Genomic DNA, 17275 nt, shown 5'->3' on the forward strand with positions numbered 1-17275 from the left:
TATAACCTCCCTCCTAACTCACATATTCCTATTCCATATACACTATCCCTATAACCTCCCTCCTAACTCACATATTCCTATTCCATATACACTATCCCTATAACCTCCCACCTAACTCACATATTCCCATTCCATATACAATATCCCTATAACTTCCCTCCAAACTCACATATTCCCATTCCATATACACTATCCCTATAACCTCCCACCTAACTCACATATTCCTATTCCATATACACTATCCCTATAACCTCCCACCTAACTCACATATTCCCATTCCATATACAATATCCCTATAACTTCCCTCCAAACTCACATATTCCCATTCCATATACACTATCCCTATAACCTCCCACCTAACTCACATATTCCTATTCCATATACACTATCCCTATAACCTCCCACCTAACTCACATATTCCCATTCCATGTACACTATCCCTATAACCTCCCACCTAACTCACATATTCCCATTCCTTATAATTTATCCCTATTACTTCCCTTCTAACTCACATATTCCCATTCCATGTAGTTTGTACCTACGACATCCTTTTCAAATCTCATATTCCTATTTTATACATATTATCCTTATGATCTCCTTCAACGTTCATGCTCCAATTATATATGCATTTTTCATGATACATCTCTCCCAACTCATATATTCTAATTTCTTATTCAGTACTTTCCACCGTGAAATTGCACCCTCTTCATCGGTGGTAATTAATGTGAAATAATCATTACATTAAACCTAAGCTTTGAGCGAATATGGATTTTACAAGCATAGGCCAAATATTTCCCTGTATAAAGTGTACTTATGACCTCCTCCCAACACATATATTGCCACTCCAGATATACAATCCATACCTACACACTCTTTCCTGTCCAGGTAAGTTATACCTATGATATCCTCCTTCACCACCCGTGGACCACAAATTGTGGACACAATACACTAGTTAATAATTGATTGGTGACGTGTCGTTGGCTTATGACTGAGACAACACGTGTGCATCCTCTGATTGGATACGTACGATAGAGAATATTATTTTTACAACTTCATCATTAATTCATGACGCCGATATAGACAACATAGAAAGGACTCTCTACACGGTACTGACGTCACACTTCCACGGTATTTCGGTGTTTTGACGTTTTAATATACAATGAATATTAATTGTTGTGTGGTAGCAGTGTTTTGGGCGTGTATAAGCCTGACCCAAGGACATATATTCTCGTCTGTGCAGCGTGTGGAAACGTTATATGAGGAGGAGGGGCGTCTTACACGCGCCCTCATGAGGTACAAGGACACAAGTGTAAACAATGGAACACACGTGGGGGACAAAGTGATAAAGTAAGTGTTAATGTTGGGATAGTTTTACAGAAAGTCGTAGATTACATATAAGGGAAATTCACTAGTTTTAACACAGTAGCATACTTCTTTATTTGCTGGTTTGATATACCCCTACTTTACTCTGAATCATTGTCCTTTTGTAATATGTCTCGTAGGCATAAAATTGTATTTGAAAGTTTGAAAGAAAAAAACAACAAAAAAGCATAAAACTGCCAATTGTTAACGTTATATTTACTCTAGCAACGCACAAACACACATACACACTGCACAACATAATCAATTACTGAGACTAGACCCCACACTTCAAAACTAAAAACGTATTCGATCTGTACGTACAACGTTGACATCTTGCAGACCGCATCTGTTATAAATGATTTATACCATGTTCTGATCGATCCGAGGAGGAACAAAAGGACTCGACCCTGGTACACAATGGCTCATTGTCGTACAGCTCAGTAACGCGCTCGTGATATTTAAGGTAAGGTATAGTTATAATACAGTAACTATATACGGTACAACGAAGTAAAATCAACGGTAAAATTCACAACTTGATCCTTGCATACGTATGTTTGCAGGATACGAATTACATAAAATATGACAAGGAGCAAGCAGTTAATTTCAACAGAGTTAATATAATAAATTTTAATGTTGTCAAATTTCGAAGCAATCCGCTCTATATCGAAACACATAGAAAAACTGAATACTTACGTCAGAGTACAATACACATATAATAACATATAAGTAATATTAAAAAAATAATAGCTATTATATAACGTAAGCCGAAGGCAGACTAAAGACAGATTTCACTTTGACTGCATCTGTTACCAATGATACTGTGATCGTTGGATCAACGACAAAGAATTAAGAGTAGACCGGGTAACTATAAACAGGTTACATTTAAACTGTTTAAAACAGTTTATTACATACCCGAGTTACCCTCATAATAGTGATACAGCTTGTTTTTGAGGTTATGTAATACAAGCTAATGTGTTTCAAACTGTGATAATACAAGATGCTGCATTATTCCAGAAGATGAACTCTATCCACTGATCAAACTGACAAACTGAAACAGAAAAGTGCAATTTTTTGCTGTGTAATGTGATTTTTCCGTCCTAAATGTCGTTTAGTCAGCAACTTGTTTAAGTTTTAGGTAGATAAGCTGAACAGTACACTATTTTTCGAGGTTATTTTTCTTATTTCTCAGAAGATAATGTATTTTATTTTGATACATTTGTTTTCTGGCTGATAACATGCGTACAAGCAGTTAAATATACAAGGGAACAAATATATGATTCATTTTCATTTTCATTTTAATAATACAAAACTGTTTCCTATATATTTATAAAAAAAAACCAAACCCCCCCCCCAAAAAAATCATATTTTTATGATACAGATTTGTTGAAAACATTTACACACAACGCTCGACGGTAGATGATGCCGGACTGTGGGTTGGCCATCCAATAAATGCCTTACGCTTAATACTTCGAGTGGCTGAGGACTGGGAGAAGGTTTTTGAAGAGATCTTTTGTGACGATTGTCCGGACACCTACGCCGCTAAAGGTATTCTAACACAATTGACCTTACAGAGACGTAAAACTTATAAGGTTTCCTTAAATTACGAAAGCAGGTTTCCCCTAAGCCCAATATGTGTTAACTGTTCTTCTATTCCGTCTTTGCGTATTGCAGAGTTATCTTCCCTTGTGAACAGGTATTGATTGTTACGTTTCATTTCAGAATATTTATTGTTCAGATCTTAGATAAAAAGGAATTGGGCAACAGGCAAAGCCTATGAGCGCCCTCTCCTTACAGTTATAAACAGTTTACACACATCATATTGAATTGAAGTAATGATAAAACATGTATAGTATGTACATGAATATTGATATCTGCATGTCATTCTTAAAAAAAATTTGGTAATGGTTGTATAAAAACTAGATTTTACAAAAAATGGCAATTGAAATTATGCTGGTGGACAGCACATAGTACAATTATGTACTGGTATCATTCCATACAGCAAAGTCATGAGATTAACAAGTAAGTGTAATCTAGTTAAAGCGTCTTGTATCTTTAACGAATCTCTTAACCATCTCCAAGATACTTATGTTCATATTGATATCGAGTCTTTGACATCCATAAAGAAAAGTCTGAGTATTTAATGGAATAATGTCATTAAAAGCAGAAATGGAGTTCAGGAGAATTTGCCTTTGATTAGTATACAGAGTACAATGGAAGAAGAAGTGATCACAATCCTCAACAGGAGAACTACATAAGCAGGCAGGGGTATCAATTAGGTGAGATTCAAATAGATCTGAATTCAGGTTACTGGCACAGTTTCTAAGTTGACATAAGGTAATATTAAATTTTCGATCACCATTGTATTTAAAAATATCAGTACATTGGGGTTGAAAATCCATTTCATCTGAGTGTAGAAAATCTCTTTTTATAGGTCCAATGGATGTCATAGTGGGATACAGGCAAGTTGGATTATTCCATTCAGACATCAGTTTCGGGAAAAAACTGGCATTATATAACTGAGTTCTTGGTATAGGAACATCAAAAATTCTATTGTGGCGAAGATGATAATTGTCAGTATTATCATTAATGTACGGTTGAATTATATCATAGACATGAGAGGGACATTTCCTATTATATATTTTATAAAAAGTAATATTTTGATGCAAATGTCTTCTTCTATTAAGTGTTATAAAACCAGATTCTCTATATAAGATAGCATGACTTGTTCCACGTCTTAACCCTAAGATAATACGTGCTGCTTCTAGTTGGATAGACTCCAAGACACTGCATTCATTCTGCGTGCAGTTTGCCCATATAATATTTGCATATTCCAGAATTGGACGTATAAATGTGATATATATAGTTTCGAGTGATTTTCTATCAATTTTGTATTTCAACATTCTAAGTATATTAATTCTTTTATAAGCTTTTTCGTATATATAGTTTATGTGGTTAGACCAATTAGCCTTGCTGTTGAAAACAAACCTAGGTGTTTATGATTAGAAACATTAATAATTGATGATTCATAAAAATATAGGTTGGGATGAAGTGTCTCAGAGTCAACCCGCCTCGAGAAGAGCAGGGCTACAGTTTTATCTGGATTAAAGATAATTCCCCATTTTCTAGCCCAGATTGAAATTTTCCTTAGATCATCATTTAATATATTAGCACATTCTTGCCTGTCTCCCTCAATGAGACCATATAAGGAGGTATCATCAGCAAATAGTTTGAAGTTTGAGGCCAATTCATCACCTCATGGTCTATAGTTGGATGGATTACTTTTATCTCCCTTGCCCTTATAAATTGGGGTAACATGAGCATTTTCCCACCTATTTGGTAGCTTTCCGGCAGAAATAGATTTGTTACGTCATTTGTTTGTGAGTGTAACGTCATCGATTTTTGAGAAAACGACGTAATTTTCTCGCACAAACCAATGACGTAACAATCAATACCTGTTCACAAGAGAAGATAACTCTGCGATACGCAACGACAGAATACCCTATTCTAAAATTCGATGTTTACATTTATCTACAGATGTTTCTTGTATACAAAGTAAATAAACCAATCTTCAATATAAGAATAAGGACACCAAGTAGTGTATATATTCATAGTTAATATGTTAAGTCATCATGATGCGGTAATTAACACATAAAAGGATATTGTTAACATTTTATGTCTCTATGTGACTGACAAATGTAATCCATGACTTTAAACATTTCTGGAGAATGCCCCGGAATGGTACGAGTTGTAAACCTCTTCTATATCAGTTAGTTTTAAAACCTTTATGAATTCAGCGCTGTCAAATTATCCTTATTTAAACATAGATTTTTTTTGGAAGATCTGAGATATGCAACTTACATATGAATAACTAGGATGCAACTAGTTCCCTGGTGTCTAACAAGTTTGAGACTGAATCAATGTTTTGTATAAGAAATATCAATAGAACAACATGTACACGACGTATTGTTTAAAAAAACAAGAGAATAAAGTCTATCAACCATAATTTCAACTCAAAATCGATAACACTAAGGAATAAATTGTGTATAACGGAAAGCTTTACATGGTAAACCTTGCAAAAGGTCAATAATAATAAGACCAGGTGTTTCGGAAGGGTAGACGTCTTTTGCTCATCGATGACACCCACCATGTAAATCAAAGTCAAACTCACGTAATATCACGTCCACATATCGAGAACTCGGAAAGTGACGCTAATTAGCATTATAGAAAACAGTCGAGATCATGATGGCGAGCATAAAAATTGTGCATAGTCTTCATCAACCTCCATCTTTGGAAACCCAAAGACGAAGGATGATAGAGACAATGAACAAATCATTAGTAGTTAAAGATATCCTCAACTGATATTATTATTCATTTCAAGATTTACAAATATCGAAGAAAATTGCCTTGAACGCTGTTAAAATTTGGCCCACGAAAGATGACATCTTGGGCGCAGTTCGAGGGATCCTTCGGCTTTGGCGAATCTATCAGCTTGACCTCCAACAACTGGTTAATGGAACCGTGCTACAGGAGAGTTCCAATCCACTGTCATGGCGGGAAATGCTAGCAATCGCAAGAGGTGCAATAGATTTGGGCATGCATTATGACGGTATTACATGGATGACGTCATTGCTGGAAACCAATAGTAAAGGACAGCTAGGGTCAGATTCAAAATTCGAGGAGGATACTCTACGGAAAATATTGGCATCTGCCTATTATCAGGTAAATAAGAAATAAGCACTTTGATATTTGCTATATATATATATATCAATTATGGACTTATAAGAGGTGAATATATGTTTTCCCACTTTGTCAATATCTCCTCGTCCCCATGAAACCACATATTCACTTCGAGAAAAGTCATAAATGGTTATATTATGAATGAGATGAAGTTGTATTGTTATCATATAACAAGACGGAACGTAAACAAATCGGCGATAGGGAGTATCGTTTTTGGAAAACCCACTGTATCTTTACAACTGACGTGACGACATCAAGAGAATATTGAACTGCTATCTCTAAAAAATAACAAGTCCAATTATGATTTAATACTTGAAGATTCAGGGGAAATATTACAAAATAATAGTGACAATGCATTTTTCATTTATTTATTTAGTTCATTTTATAAATAATGCACATCTTAGATTGCTTTTACTTTCTGAAAGATGCACATATGGCATGCTTGTTTTCATGTGTGTACAAGAAAAGCATACAAGAATTATGTATAGACGATATGATGAATTTTCATTATTTTGTACATTTTATCATTTAATGAATTTATCTGCACTTCCTGGACATTTTAAGTGATAACTTTTTTTATCACATACCTGTAGAATCTTGTTACAGTAATACAAGCGTTCTGTATTGCACATGTGCAATGCGGAATGTTGTATTTATCTATTAGCCGGAACTACTTTTTATGGGAATCCCCTTTGTCATGGCGAACTGAAAAGGTCTCGGTATTTGCAAAAAAAAAATCAGTTTATAAAATCTTGGCATACATCTCTACCAAATACGGAAGGTATGTGATAAAAGCAAGACCACACACTTGTCTTTTTCTAACGAATCAGAAAGCATTCATTTATTGTGCGGATGTATAGACTCGTGCGCTCCGTTCACTCGTGAATATATTCGTCCGCGCAATAAATTAGTGCTTTCTGATTCGTTAGAAAACACAAGTGTGTGGTCTTTCCCATAGAGTTTGAGATAGGATTTTGTCGTGTATTGACGATGTGGTATAGGATTTCTGACTACTTTCCTAGTCGCACAACTTGAAAAACAAAACTTTAATTTCATAAATGTTACAATAACTACTAACCATAGTGATCAAAAATGATGTGAAATATTTAATTAGAGTTTAACATGAAGTATACGGTTTTACTTCCTAGGTCGGCATGGCATGGAAGGCAGTTGAAGTGCTCGAAAAATCAGGTAAGTTAGTTTATCATTGAACGATTATAAGTCGTAAATGATATATTTATATGTTCATTGTTCACTGTCCCATTGCAAATAACTGCATAAACCGAAACCCCATGCCTAGTACTAGTAGCAAACTATTTTAATATCTTAGCTATATAATTATAAGCATCTAATCTTGTGTTAGAAACAAACAAAGAATCATCGGCTATAGTGCCAGGGAAGTACACTTCAAAATAAACTTATCAATGCCTCAGGTTATACAAACAGAATCATCTGGTCTAATGTTAGGGAAATAAACATAGTAATATCTATCTTGGAGTTAAGTCATACACATAAAACAAATCCAGTCTTGTGATAAGCTGCATTCAAAGGCAACGACCTTTTGTTAAGATTCAAATGAAGCGACGATAGAATAAGTCGTTGCTATGGTAAATGTTTGGTACACACAGTTTTATGCTTTGCTGCGCACTCGTGAAATATATTAAAATATTACCCACAGTCGTGAAATGTATTTGTTATTACTGGAGACACCATTAAATATCCTCTATATATTTAGTCTAGTATGATAGTGTTATAAAACTATGTACTACATGTATATTAAGACGAATTTTGCCAAATTCCACTCCGGCTTTCAACGAAAACGTGATGTCGTCGTGGAATTTCCTCTGCCCATGTATATCTAATAACCTAGGTGGAGTAATTAATATATATATATATATAATAATTATATTATAAGGGTTACATTTACAGGAACATCTATTCCAGTGTTACGTTGTATATACACTCTTTAGGTTTTTCCTAGTACAAGACAGTTTTATTCCTCCGCGTTGGCATTATTGAATTTAACACAGACTATGAAATATTCTGTATGTCACAATATCTAAAAATGATAAGTAGTCATTTTATCTATGTATCGAATGTTATACTTTCGTCATTATGTGTAGGTTTCCACTTATTTACGCCACTACCTATACGTTTTCATTGTGCTAACAATATGACCTTGAGTTTGCAATCAATGTCTTTTATAATGAAGATGCAAGTAAGCGAGGGTCCAATTATGAATTTTACAAAACCCGATTAGCCGCCCTTCCTAAAGGAACATCTCGAGAGAAACTACAGCCTCCTGAGTATACAGACAGATACCAGGCTCCATACGAGGCATTATGTCGGGGACCACTGAAGGTAGTGTCACCTATCACATATAATATTATATATACGTGTGAATTGAAACCATTAAAAATAACAGTTTTAACAAAAGAAAAAATAACTTCTGATATGTGATTAGTGTTTCCATGATCAATCACTGAAAATTGATTTCCTCCGAGATAAGACAGTAAACCTATTGTCTTTATACAATTTGAAAAAAAATTAACGTGAGTAACATCAACATGAAAAACTACAATTACTCGTTGGTTAACCTCTGTGTATGACCTCTCCTTGTGATACTATATTATTTAACTCGTTATTACCTCCCTTAGCAAGAACATTTTGTGTCAGATATTTACATATTTTGAAATAGATAAGTTCCTACCTTGCTATATTTTATTTACACAACGATTATGCAGTACTGTGGTGAACAAATCAGTTAACTTAATATTGTTTGTTAGATATAAATTGAATGCATTCGAGAGTTATCATTATTGATATAGTGATGTCTTTTCTTTTTATTTTAGTCTGCGAAAATGCAAGCCAGATTGAAATGTTTCCTGACGAATACCCGGATTCCGTTTTACAAGATTAGAGCAGAGATTGTCAACTCAAAACCTATCATAATAATCTATCACAACGTCATATCCAACAGTGAGATGGAATTCCTACGTAACGAAGGCGAAAAATCTGTAAGTTTTTTTCCTCATTTTTACAATTATGTACGTACTTTTTAATTGGCATTTGTTATCTTCATCTTTATATCAATACTTTCATCTTGTTGCTAAAATATCAAAGCAGAAAATTGTTATGTTACAATTTAATAGGCCTTTCAAAACATTCATCTCATTCATGTCTTATGGCGCTTCATCATTCAACAACTGCGCACACTTTCAGGCATTTAAGTGATATAGAAGTTAACATTTTTGGCAGGTAAGTCATTGTTTATGCGATTACTATTGTTCATTAGAGGACCATTTTCCAAACTTTCATTGAAATCGGCTTGAATGAAGATGTATCAGGTAATCAGAGGCCATCATGGATAAAGGGTCACTTCGAAAAATAACTACACTCGTGCGATAATCATCTGTACACAGTTTGGTTAAAAGCTGCTAGATGAAGCTGAAAAGAATTCGAGTAAATCTCACACCATTGAGGACCAAATTGGTCATTTTAGATTTTAACTATCATTCAAAAGATGACAAGACGTAGAAAAAGACATAAGAGAGAAATATGAACACAGTTGGATGGAAAGTTCAAATGAACGTTTTAGCTGCAGTGTTTTTTTCTCTTTATTTGACTTTTTACTTTTTTATGACAAGACTAAAATGAGCGCTTCAACAGCCTCCATACCAAAAGTGCGATGATTCACAATGAGTGATGGCATATTGTATTTCGGGTTATTTTCGCCCTTTTCGCCCTCCACAGTGAGACTTAATTTATCATGACAGTGAATACAAGTATACAAATCTTCTTATAGTAATTTCAAGTGAAAAGCGTAATTAACGCTGGGCGAATACGGTTTTTACCAGTGATGGGCGAATATTTGACTGGGTGAACGTTTCTCGGTAAACCGTTCCACTAACACGATCGTTTGATAAGTGATGGTATAGCTATAAATATTGTTCTAGATGTATTGACAAAAAGTTTAATACTGGACGGTTACATTAAAGCTGTGTCTGCGTTGATATAACTTCAACTATTCAAGATTATTTACAATAAAGAATTAACTACTGCATATTGAATGAGGAAGTAGTTTTACATACTTTACGACAAATAATGGCAGCATAGGACCTCGTAGTGCACAATTACTTATTGGAAAACAATGACATAATAGCTATTGACTATTCCAATGTCTTGTAAAGAATGTATAATTTAATATATAGATATTTCACAATATTAAAGTATGCTGTGTTTTGAAGCAGTCGATATGTAATAGAATGCACTGTACTTCAGTTTTTGTTTTTATTGTTGTTCACTTAAAACAAAACTTTAGTATATTCATTGTCCGAACTGGAGAACTTATTATCTTGGGACGTATTCTCTACCCCAACGAACTTTCTTGAGAGTTGAATTGTTTATTGTCAGATATGGACGTCTCTTACCAGGTGGGGTTTCTCTTTTCAGTTGACATATTCAAAGATTTTTGCTGAAAGTGGACAACATCTCATGGCCAACAAAAGAGTAAGCCAAACGTAAGTTTACACAGTCCGTTCATTACTGCAGGTTTGGTGATATTAGGAAAGAAAAAGTTGTCCTCTATCAAAGCTGAGATGTACTACTGTTTTAAATGCCTTTTTTTCGAAGCAGGTAATAATTTATGACCGGGTAGAATGCGGTGCTGGGTGCCTTCGGCACGGTATGTCAGTGAGGTAGCACTATACATTTGGCGTCAGGTCCGTGCTATCACAAGGAGGCAATAAAATCAACATACCTTGTCTCCGGCACACACACATACATGCACGTATACACAAGACACATGGAGGCACATATTAAATGACCTTAGTTGTTCATAGGATGTTGAACAAATTATAACCAAACCAAACAATTCAACAACACTTAAGTGAGCTTGACGAACGTTTTTCACAGCCCGTTCAATAGTATAAGTTTGGGTATTTCAGAAAAAGGGAAAAAAACATCCCTTTCCCAAAACATGATTGTATAAGGGGGCTGGTATGGGTCCCATGTATAATCGGTAGTTTTCAACTGTGCATTTTTAATAAGGACAGCCGTGAGACCAAAACAAATTGCCCTGCTTTATTTAAATTCAATCCTTTTTGAAATAGGATTAGATGTCTTTATTGTTCTGTCTTTGTTTTTACTACCATGTTTCGTTTTACCGTATTTGTTTTATATTTAATTCCGTGAGGCTGTGCGAACACCACTTTGTAAGATTGATTGTTGCTGCTTACTCTAACATGTCCCCGGTTCCTTGTCGCGGTCCCTTTTATCTATTGGTTAAATAAATGACAATTCCAACTGCCATCCCTGATAATTTGGTTACACTTCACACTGACATTGCGAATGCATGATATATCATAGTAAAATACTGTAGTTCAACATTATCTCGGCTAATTTAATACATTATGCTTTTCTTGTTATATATTTTCTACGAGGCGACCTATTCCCTCACTCATTGATTCTTTATGGCCCTTTGATTCCATTATACTCTGTAACGAGATATCCGTCAATATATCACTTATGTCACAAACTTATCACCCCATAGCTTTTACTGTTATTATGCTTCTTCTATTTTGCAATATATTTTGGCTGTTATTGTGTGTGCTGATATTATACAGTATGTTATTTCTAATGATCTTGACCATTTGATCAATCAACGGCTATATCACATTTAACCAAATGTTACCTGTTTTACACAGAGCCTGGCTAAAGGACACAGATCATCATCTGTTACTACGTCTCAACAAACGTATATCCACTATCACAGGGCTTGACATGACCTTCCGGGATCACCTTAGTAGTGTAGAACGCTACCAGGTACGTGTACACCATCTACGGTACAGAACCTTTCGTCGGTGTGTTAGCATCATTTTTATAAAATATCGACAGAATTTGGAAAAGAAAAATGTCAAGATACTATGACTTTATTTCAACGGTAGTTCTCCATAAAAATTCTCGAAACTCTGTCTGCAATAGCAGACTCCGTAAAAACATCGTTTCTCTGCTAGTAAAATTGCGAAGAATAACTTGTTCGAAATAAAAGGACAAAAAAAATATCACAAAAAAAGCGAATGCCTGTTTTCAATAGGAAGATCAAATAAAACATTGACGTGAAATAAGAGTTTCAGTTCAAAATTGTCTGCTATGAAAGAGAAATATCAGTTCCTGCAATAATGCAACAACACAACTATTACAATTTCAAGGAAAAGATAATCCTCCAGTGACTTGGGCATTCATATCGTGTACCAATGCTGTCTGTATACACCTACTTCTTTTCAATATGTAAAAGTACTGTCATCAAGTATGTACCCATACTGTGGTTAAATGTATAAATATGTTCCAGGTGGTCAACTATGGAGTAGGCGGGGAGTACGGTCCACATAACGACCACTTAGTAAGTATCACCAATCATCCATGTCTGAAATAAATTGATGACGTCAACCGTTAAGACATTTATCGTCTCTTTTATCTAACTTTAATGCATAAATAATATACAAATGTTTCAGTAAATACCAAAGTGTAATGTGCGAAAATATTGCTTTTACAACGTAAATTATACTGATAACCGATGTATTACACTGTAGCAACATTTGCATATCGATAACAACACACAACACATGCTGAAACATCTTATCAATAGCACTGTGAACGCACTACAATTTGAACCGATTTATTTTTAGCTATTGATTTGGTATTCTGTAAAAGATGAAAAACGTATCGAGGACTTTGAACAAGAAATCGATTATTCATCCATCTGTTTCATATTTTACAGACAGATATATTAATGATGTATTGTCAGGAATAACAATAACTGCTCCAAAACTCCTGGTAGCATTATATTACATATGGTAAACTAATAAACCAGAGATCTATTAAACACGTATAGCATTTGTACCTGTGAAGTAGGTGTGAGCTTTTGTATAGTCACGTTATTACCACATACGGAGCAAATACGGTAAACTGTGTGCTAACCCTATTTATGTAAATCATAAATTAATGAAACATAGAGCCGAAAGGGATACAATAGAAATGTAATATGTTATTTTTTAAAAAAAGGGCCAAACTGAGACAAGTTGAGTCGAGACTGAGTACAAAACGAAAGAGATTACTTCTCATTTCGTCTTGTTGTGTTGACAGGGTAAACCGTTATGGGGTAGAGGTGGGTTACCTGAAGCATTAGAAATCAACGACTCCGGGGACAGAATAGCCACATGGATGTTTTATGTGAGTATCTTTGTTAACCTTTACCCTTGCTCATCCACTTTATATACTTCGTTAAGTGTATTTGTGATTATTTAAACAATAAACTGTGTATATGCAGTGACATACCGAATAATTAATCTCAGTCACAGTGCCAGGAATAAACTTAATATGGTCACGAGAGTCCATCAGAAATGCTTGTCTGCGACACATATTTGGTGTGTTGTATAGACATTTTAGGTCGGAATAAAATATATGTGATTCCAATTCCTTCTCTTATCACCTTCGGAATAGGTACTGTTTTAAGGTTACAGTTTAGGCTTTGATAATGATTTTTTTTTTATATATATAAGCAGGAATCCGTTTTCTTGATATTAATATATTGACAATATAGAAACCAAAAATAATTGTTGATATTAATTATCTGTATTCATATTGAAGACAGCACATTTCTGCCAGATATTTCGGAGTAATGTCCAAACTGTTTGGCTGTATTTTGGCACGAGTTGATCCCCATCTTTGTATAAATGTGTTTTAATTATTTTGTTTCATCTTATTTAACAGAAACCTTTGTACAAGAGTGTACAATAAGTAAAAAGATGATTTTTTATACCGTCACTTTATCTTTTGAATAAATGACATGCTTTACTTTCAATCTTTGGTTTTCTGTTATTTTTAACCTTAATACAAACAGGGCACATCCTTGTATGTTTTGATGCAGAGCTAAAGGCTAATTTATGTTATTTACGTTAATGTTTTTAGCGCTAATCAGTTTTAGTTCGATTTACTGTTAGGACAAGGGAAGTAACTCGTACTGCCATACATCCACAATTATATTGGGATGCAACACGCATGCACAGCCAGTTTGTTTACAAAAATATCCGACGTGGCAGCTTTTAATTGTGATATTTATCTCAAGCCACCTCCCACCCCTTCCTCCTTTTTATTCAATTTAATAGAAAATGATTGTCCATTTTAATTTATACAAGTGTACAATATTTCATGATATTTTGTTTTTATGCCGTCATTTATATGTTAAATAAATGAGGCGCAATTTGATCCCCATCTTTGTATAAATGGGTTCCAATTATTTTGTTTCATCTTATGTAACAGAAACCTTTGTACAAGTGTGTACGATAAGTAAAAAGATGATTGTTTTTAAACCGGCATATAAATTGGAAGAAAATAGCGTCTCTCCCTAGGTTTATAGAGTAGGTTAAATAAACCAGCTATCTTAAAAAAACTACATTGCTGTTTACTTATATAGGTCTAGGAAGGTTTTTGATCAAGACAGGATGTATACCAACTGATATCAAGAATTTGATTTGTACATAAGGGATTTGATAATTTTTGGTATCATAAAACTCATTGTGGCAAAAAAAAGATAATAGATTGTTAAACGGAGTACAATAAATAGCATATTTTGTTTTGAAAATAAATATTTTCTTTGTTAAATTCCAAACAAATGATTTTTTTTATTTGTCAACCTTTTTATTGAAAATTAATAGAAAACATTAACCCGTGAAAATGAAGTATAAAACCAAAAATTTATTTCGATGCGTGAAAACCATTGTGACCCTGTTGAATGTTATTTGCAGTTAAGTTCGGTGAAGGCAGGTGGCGCCACAGTATTTCCGCTACTGAAAGCACGTGTTCCTGTTACCGAGGTAATTATTTTGTTAAATACTTGATGTTACATTTTCCTTGTAATACATCTACAGGTTATTGGTTGAAATTAAATGCCAAATGTTATTTAAAGGACCCTATTTTCTTGTTAACGGCAAACTAGTGGAGATTCTTACTTCGTTAAAGAACGTAGAAATTAAATTGTTTAATCATATTAAAATCACGTGTTTAGGTCAATAAACGTTATATACTAAAGACAGTTTCTTACAAAGGCAGTTATACATACATGTAACCTAATAATGTTGTGCAATATTATTACATACATTAAACTTATTAAATTATTGTATGAAATCTTGTCTTGACGCTGTTTTCACTAAGCATTTATTTTAAAATGTATATTTTTCAAGCAAATATAATTATCTTTATAAGATTTAACTTTTATTGGCATGCTTTATGTTTAAACCAGGGATCGGCCGTATTTTGGTACAACACTTTGCCAAACGGATCCACGAATAAGAAAATGATGCATGCAGGCTGCCCGGTACTACTTGGCACAAAATGGGGTACGCCATGCAATTTTTAAGTCTGTAGTTGACTTAAACTTCAGAGACTTATGGTGTATGACATGCAGCTGTCTTAATCCTTTGAGATTAATTAAGTATGGGTGCATCACGTGCATTACTTAACTTTCAGAGATTATACGAGGGTACATCATGCAGTTCAACTAATCTTCAGAAATTAAATGAGGGAATTAGTGTCGGTGACTTAATATTCTAAGACAGATGGGGCACGCATCCTGTTACCTTTCAGGTGATAAATGAAGGTATTAAATTAGTTGTCTTAATATGCAGAAATGTAAAAGAGTACATCATACACTTGGCTTAACCTTAAGAGATAAATAGGGTTAAGACATGCCTTATTTGAAAATGAACGTGTTCCTGTCGTGTTGCGTGTAAGCATACACATTTTGTAAGCCCAATTCACCTTAAAAATGTAAGAAATATGACTAGAAAGAACAAAATGACTTTGGTTTGTCAAAAGGATTAACCTACTTTAAGTGTAAATTTCACTACTTTTTTGTACCGTTTTTGGTATTTGAGGGGAGGGTAATACCGACTTATATATTTGAGGGGAGGGTTATATACCATATTTGATATTTGAGGGGAGGGTAATACCGTATTAGATATTTGCGGGGAGGTTAATACCATATTTGATATTTGAGGGGAGGATACTACCATATTTGATACTCAGGGATTTGTGAAATCGTATTTGATATTTGATAGCAGGTTTGTACTATATTTCATATATTTAAGAGCAGGAGGTGATATTGTTTGTTGGTACTGGAGGGAAAATGTTAATTATTGTATGTTTTTTTTCTTCACAGTCGCCAATAAGTGGATACGACAGCATGGACAGGTCCTTAGAAAGCTTTGTGGCAAGACAGAAAAGGCTAATTTCGAAATAGACAACATTTAATATTTTCATACTTTTCATCTATTAACTTATTTTTTTCTATCTTTTTTCTTCGGACAGCCATGTTCAATGTATACAATTTAAAATTTATGTTTCATGGTACGTTTACTTTTTTTAAATAACCTGTTTTTATTCATGAATTTAGCCGCACGCTAACAACTTGAAATAATAATAAAAGAAAGAAAGCAATAAACAGATCAAGTCTAATAACTAATCAAAACGTTCATTCATATAATTGTTACTGGCACGTGGAAAATAAAAAATAAAAAACGTCTGACGATTTTGTTGACTTACCTAGACCAACCGTCGTGCATCTCTGTCATCTTCCCGCTAAGACATTTATGGAACAAGTTTGATAAAAGGTTAAGTCGTAGGGCAAATACTCCGATCAACGTTGCTCATTGGTGTTGGCACTGGAGTTGGAATGAAACCATGAACAAATAAAAAAGGACCAAGCGCTTTCTGATCCATTCATTGGTCCAAGGGAGCTAGAGAAGGAATTAAGGAGACAAACACGATATTAATAGGTCCGGAACGGCTTTCATTTTGATAGTGGTAATATCAATTTAAAGTTTATAGGGTTTTTAATTATGCAACAACTAAATAAAACAAGATTCCCTAACTTCTTCCTTGTTTTTTGTTTTTATCTACGGTTATTTGAAGACGTTTCTTCTCACGAATTGCAAAAAGATCACATGGGTTCTTGACCATTTTGACCATTTTTCGTAGTTGGGCAAATTTTCTAAATGCGACTCATTTTCCTTTAAATACTTATAAGAAGTCTAGAGGACTTTGATAGCAATATTGAGCTAGGGCTATGCAATACAGTTTTATTACCATATCTGATAAAATCAATAGATACTTCCTAATT

The 17275-nt window shown here is 34.2% G+C and overlaps 1 protein-coding gene across 1 annotated transcript; it reads left to right on the top strand.

Moving 5' to 3' along the window:
• The first annotated feature begins 979 nt into the window (after positions 1-979).
• On the top strand, positions 980-17019 carry LOC110446427 (prolyl 4-hydroxylase subunit alpha-1-like). Its single transcript, XM_021491581.1, has 13 exons — positions 980-1347; positions 2741-2907; positions 5741-6081; positions 7248-7290; positions 8312-8460; positions 8952-9116; positions 10552-10619; positions 11805-11922; positions 12449-12499; positions 13243-13329; positions 14904-14972; positions 15398-15494; positions 16316-17019. The coding sequence occupies exons 1-13, from the start codon at positions 1160-1162 to the stop codon at positions 16405-16407; spliced, it is 1635 nt and encodes a 544-aa protein (XP_021347256.1). The 5' UTR covers positions 980-1159; the 3' UTR covers positions 16408-17019.
• The last annotated feature ends 256 nt before the right edge of the window (positions 17020-17275 follow it).

This window comes from Mizuhopecten yessoensis, unplaced genomic scaffold, assembly GCF_002113885.1.
Source record: "Mizuhopecten yessoensis strain PY_sf001 unplaced genomic scaffold, ASM211388v2 scaffold2691, whole genome shotgun sequence".
Lineage (NCBI taxonomy): Eukaryota > Metazoa > Mollusca > Bivalvia > Pectinida > Pectinidae > Mizuhopecten > Mizuhopecten yessoensis.